This window comes from Limulus polyphemus, unplaced genomic scaffold, assembly GCF_000517525.1.
Source record: "Limulus polyphemus unplaced genomic scaffold, Limulus_polyphemus-2.1.2 Scaffold1760, whole genome shotgun sequence".
NCBI lineage: Eukaryota > Metazoa > Arthropoda > Merostomata > Xiphosura > Limulidae > Limulus > Limulus polyphemus.
In genome coordinates this window covers 185,661-191,815 of record NW_013667370.1, presented here as the reverse complement: position 1 = coordinate 191,815, position 6,155 = coordinate 185,661, and the positions used below count along the sequence as shown (strand labels likewise).

Genomic DNA, 6,155 nt, shown 5'->3' with positions numbered 1-6,155 from the left:
GAACATGAGGTTTATTGAGCGGCAGCTTCAGACTGCCCTCAATTGGTTGTTGATATGGACCACTGCAAACAGTTTTAAATTTTCTTTTTCCAAAACCGTTTGCATGCATTTTTGCCGACAACGGGGTCTCCACCTCCGATCCTGAGTTCCGTCTTGGCAATTTAGTTATTTGTGTGATCCCTGAGGCAAAATTCTCGTGGCAAACTTAGCTTTATTCCGCACATCAAGCAGCTACGTGTCAAATGTGCAAGGGCTTTGAACATCCTCCGTGTCCTCTCTTCCACCTCTTGGGGTGCGGATCGACGTTCTATGCTCAAGATCTATCGTGCACTGATTCAATCAAAACATGACTATGGGTGTTTGGTCTATGGTTCTGCCAGGACCTCGGCCTTGAAGATGTCTGATCCCATTCACCATCTGGGGCTTTGGCTCTGTACTGGGGCTTTTCGTACTTCTCCAGTCCAGAGTTTGTACACTGAGTCCCACGAACCTCCTTTTCACCTCTGTCATTTGCAACTTTCTTTACAGTATGCTGCCAAGCTTCGATCCTTATCACGGCATCCCACCTGGGATTGTGTCTTTCTCCCAGGATGTGCCATGCTCTTTCAGAACAGACGGTCTGCTATTCCTTCTTTGGCCTTCGTATCCAGGCGCAACTGGCTGAATTGGGTCTGGCATTGGATGACATTGCTGTCCCCAATGATCAGCCCATTCCACCTTGGCTTATTACCATCCCTTCCTGTGACCTTTCTCTGAGTCATATGAGGAAGGCAGATACTCCCAATTGGAAGTACCATCTTCTTTTTGCTGAGCATCTTTTGAGCCATTCTTCTCTTCCTATTTACACGGATGGTTCAAAATCGGGTGACTCGATAGGTTCTGCCATGGTGTGCTGTAGGTTGGTAGTTGCTTGCAGGATCCCCTCTATAGTTTCTGTGTTCACTGCCGAGTTGTATGCTATTTCTCTTGCCCTGGATCATGTAGAAGCTATGCAGTACAGTAATTGTACTATTTACACTGATTCTCTTAGCTCTCTACTGGCCCTGGAATCACTTAATGTTAGTTCTCACCCTGTTCTCATCGATATTCAACACCGATTGGCCCATTTTTCTCTATCTTCTGTTTCCATCCAGTTTTTCTGGATCCCTGGCCGTGTCGGTATTCACGGGAATGAGCTTGCTGATACTGCAGCTAAGTCCATCTGCTCTGATGCCATCACGGCCATGCCATGCCATACATGGACTGTGGTCCTGTCTTTAAGGCATGGCTTTGTGCCAGTTGGCAGTCGACTTGGGGTGAGCAATGTCATAACAAGCTTTTCCAGATCTAGCCTACTGTTGGTCTTTGGCCGTCTTGCTTCCGTAAGGATCGGAAGGAGGAAGTAGTCCTGGCAAGGCTACGCTTTGGTCACAGTTTTTTAACCCATCGTTTTCTTTTATCAGGTATTGACCCACTCAAGTCACAATAGCCCACATTTTACTGTTGTTCCGTTGTTACGATCGTGAGCGGCGGCATTATTTTAAACACATATTTTCCAAGAGTTTACCTCTGACGTTGGACAGTGTCATTGGTAATGGTGACACTGTCCGATTAGATTGCATTTTTAATTTTTTATGCACTATAGGTCTTTTTAATTGTATATAAATCTTTTATTGATATATATTGGTTTTAACTCACTGTATTTTTACATTTTAATTTACTTTCACTGTTTTTACTGGTTGTTTGGCGCACATAGCCTCGTTGCTTTGCGTCATAAAGGGGTTGCAAAAAAAAATATTTAATTTTAATATTACCAAACTTCACAGGTGATATTAAAAAATATTTAAATACATTAAAGATATCTGAGGGAACTTGCAAACAAAAGCTACATTTTGTTTTAATATGGTGCTAGCCAAAGTATCTAGTGGTGTAAGTTTAGTGGAGACATCACAAGATGGGTTTCAGTTTTGTTTTGTAATTTGCCATGGTTTTCTCCTTATTTTACCTGAATATAAAAGTCGGTGTGATTTTTGTGCTCTATACTGCATGTAGTTTTGATGCATTTACAAAAAAGTTAATCACAAAAATGTAAGCAAATCATAATAAAAAACTATGATCAAACCAAAGATATTAACATTCTGGTGAAAAATTTATCTTGATATTAATGAAACCTGTGTATTGAAACTTTATACCATGTTCTAGTGACTCGTCAGTGTGAAAAGACAGAATTCAGGTGTAATAATTCTGGACAGTGCATTCCTCACACCTGGGTATGTGATGGTGAGAATGATTGTGGGGATTCAGCTGCATCCGATGAACATCCACAGGAAGGCTGTCGTAAGTATTTTACAAAGTTTGTGGCTAAGGCTGTCATTGTACAATATTACATTTGTATTTACAAGCCTAATAGAACGGGATATAAAGAGAAACTTGCAGTACTATTTCTAAAATAATTTAAAACTCACTGAATATAAAGTTAAATATTAAAAAGAATATTATTCATACTTATATTATTTACATTAAGTTAATTGATTAATCTGTATGGAATTGTGTTACAGCATGATTTCGACACTTTTTATAATGAAGTTGTTTTGTGAAAAAAACTGGTTAGTGCTGTTTTCACACATTATCACATTGTGCTTAGATGTACATGTAAGTTTAAGCTTTGGTATTTTAGTGATGTATTTGAATCTGATATGTTTACTTTAGAATGTTATTTTGTAATCTTGAGAGTTCACTGACTAAAGCCATATTCAACTTTTACTAGATTGCTTATAAACTAAGACATCACTCTCAAACTCACTGTTGATGGTATATTACACAATTAGTATTTTCTGTGTTTACCTAGAAAAATTTTTTAGATACAAACCTCAACAATATTTGAAACATAATCTGTTGACAAGGTAAATTTTCTTAAACTTTCTGTAATGTTTTAAGGTATAAATTAATGAAAAAATTTTGTATCAAATTGTTGTTGACATGTTTCATATTCTCTATCAAACAGTTCAGTTCTGTGCATAAGAGATTTTATTACTTTTAAGGATTCTGTCTTCCCTAGAACCCTTCATTCCTTTGGGATGCACACACACACATGCCTCCTCTAGTTGATCCAAAGGATTCTTTCTTGGGTTCCATTGTCCTCATTTGTAAATCTCCCTTCTCCTCAAGAAATTGTCGTGTTGACTGTGCTCATACTACTTACTTTCAGTGTTCATTTACCAACTCCCAAACTGGATCCATTTCTTCACTGATGATTCTCTCTGATTAAGGTACATCTCTGGATGTGGATTAAACTTCTGGCATTTGGACAGAGGATGAATGTTTTCTCCACATCATCATGCTCAAGCCTCTCGCTTTTCTTTGGGCATGTCCCAATTCCTGCCATTAATGGAGGATCACTTGGTCATGATCTACTCTTACAATACCACAGTCATTTCTTATGTCAACTATCCAAGAGGCACCCATTTCACGATCCTTTGCTTTTGGGCTTTGGACCTACTCTTCTGGGCCCATTCACATTGGGTTTTCCTTGTTGCCTGTTATTTGCCGAGAACTAAGAACTTGTAATAACTGCCTCTCTTGGGCAGTCCACTTTCTATCAACATAATGGTCTCCACACCCCCACATCATTCATTGGATTTGCTCTTGGTTAGACATCCCTCTCATAAGTGCCTTTGCCATCCTTCTCACTTCCAGGATTCCTCTCTTCTGGTCCCCTGTACCTCATCCTTTGGATTTAGCTGTTGATGCTTTCAGCCAAGTCTGTTCTCACCTCTTTCAATATGCCTGTTCTCCTCTTCATTTTCTCACCTTGGTACATGACACTCATTGTCAGGTGCTATTGTTGATGCCTCTTTGGCCAGCTCAACTTTGGTGTCCTGTGCTTCCTCACGTAGCATCCAGACCATCCCCCTTTCCTCTACCCAGTTCTCTTCTCTATTACTTCAACATCATACATCACTTTTCCTTGGCTGTTGATCCCTGGTTTGTCGATCTCTACCATTGATGGTTATCAGGCAACTTTTCCTGCTACTAAAAGGTGTTTTTTCCTCTGTCCTCTACATTCTGTTCCACTCCTTTGTTCTTCTCTGACTGGGAACTTCCTGTGGCTTTTCACACTCTTATGCATGTTTCAGTCGAGCCATTGGCTTCTTGCTCTTTGTGCTGCCTTTCTCTCCAGAATTATTACCTCCTTTTCACCTGTGATCTCCATCATGTCTATGCTGTTGATACTTTTCACACCTTCTTTCACTGCACTTATATACTCCTCTCCCTGTACCGATCTTTCCTTCCTAACACTTCTTCTGCTGAGGAAAGTAACCATATTTTCTTTCCTATCTTACTTCATTCTGTCTCTCATCCTTATGGTCCTTCAGACCTGGATTTGTTCCTATGTACTGTTCGGGCTGTTTGGTGTTGCTTATCACAGACATTTTCATTTTGGGGTCTCCACCATTGTCTGTCTCTACCCTGGGACCCCTCTTCTTCCAGGAACTTCTCTTCTTCTACACTTACTAGATGGATCTGTTTACTCCTCTGGTTGGTATATTTGTCTCTGAATGTGAGTACTCACAGGCTATTTCATATTCCTTTACATTTGTTTTGTCACCTGTTTCCCATTTTTGCCAGCCTTTGGACAAGATCCTCCAAGTGGGCATGTGGATGACTTCCCACATATTTGTCTCTCATTGCCTATACCATCTGGCTGTTTCATCTCCTGCTGGATTTTGACTTCCACCAGTCATCATTCTTCAATCAACCCACTGTCTTGGAGAAGAATAAGTAGATTTTCTTTTTCACATCCCCTTCACATTTATTAAGATCCTGCCAGATGACTGGTGCTGCCTCCCAGGGAATGCTTATTTCACAAAATTTGCATCAAGCCAGTATAAAGGAAATGCTCAGACCATCTGTCCTGACTATATCAATATCCACTGCAAGATAAGGTGTACAAAAAGACCACCTGAGATATCTTCATGTTACAAAAATTTACTCAATTGTAGGATCCAGACTATACCTATTACATGCAATATCAAGGAAAAAGCCAGTATCAGGGAAGTTTTCTGCCCATTTCTTTGGCTCGTGCTTGTTGGCTTTGAAAAATAGGGTTTCTAGGTCACCCATTGGACTTTTTACAGTAAAAAGACATTTCTAGGTGGTAGTTCGATGAGGATCCAGGCATAATCTCTGGTTCTACACAATGGGACTTCTCCCACTCTTTTTTTTCTTTGAGTAGAGCATGGGAGACACTTATCATTTACTAGTTCCTCTGTGTGGGGGTGAGTTACCATCTTGGAAGTTAACATTTTCTTATTCTGAAAATGTATTTCCAATAGATACTTACTTCTGCATACATTTCCACTTCTGTTGCACATTTGTTTTGTCTGGCTTTGTCAAAAATGAAGTTATCACAAGTGCATGTGTATATGGGGAGTTACTTCACTTGGAGGTCGTGTTGCCCTCTTATTGATGGAGGATTTTTTTTGTATGATGACATCATCATGCACCAGCACAGTTCACATTAAACACAAGAATTTAGGTGGGAGTTACCTCATAGCAAGTGGCATACAAATCTCATAGGCAGATGAGTGAGGAATATGGCTATTCTGTGTGTAGAGGTATCTTTTGGAAATACATTTTCAGAATAGGAAAATGTTAACTTTTCAGATTAACTCTAATGCCACAGACTCAGTCGATTTGACAGAGTTTGTAACCATGGGGTATTCAATACAGTTTCAGTATTATAACTTTTAATACAGTACGTGTATCTTCACAAAGCTTGGCAGACTTTCAGTAAATATTACTAGTGTTTTGTACAAAAAAAAATCAGATTTTGTAATGAAGTATTTTTATTAAGGATTTATCAGTGAATATGGGAATATATCAAGTCTTTTTTTTTTCTAGAATGACTTCAAATTATAACACAAAACTACATGTGTTTATCCTAAATAGCTTTAAACTTATACCATTATACATCTGTTTATTCTTAAATTTTGTTTTATTACATTTTGAACCACATCTAACTAATATTCATGCCAGATAAATTATATATCACAAGGCAAACGTGCAGCACACATTACACTTTCCAATTACATAATGTACGAGCTACTCACAAGCATACCTTGTATAAAATTATTATTTATTTAACCTTACTTAAATTAAAAAGATAATAATTA

General features: G+C 38.8%; 1 protein-coding gene across 1 annotated transcript in view; it reads left to right on the top strand.

The window, feature by feature from the left end:
* LOC106464851 (prolow-density lipoprotein receptor-related protein 1-like) overlaps positions 1-6,155 on the top strand; it is a 141,039-nt gene that overhangs the window by 49,810 nt on the left and 85,074 nt on the right. The window contains exon 17 of the mRNA XM_013925008.2: positions 2,182-2,316. Coding sequence (XP_013780462.1) covers positions 2,182-2,316 — 135 coding nt within the window. The remainder of the gene's footprint in view (positions 1-2,181; positions 2,317-6,155) is intronic.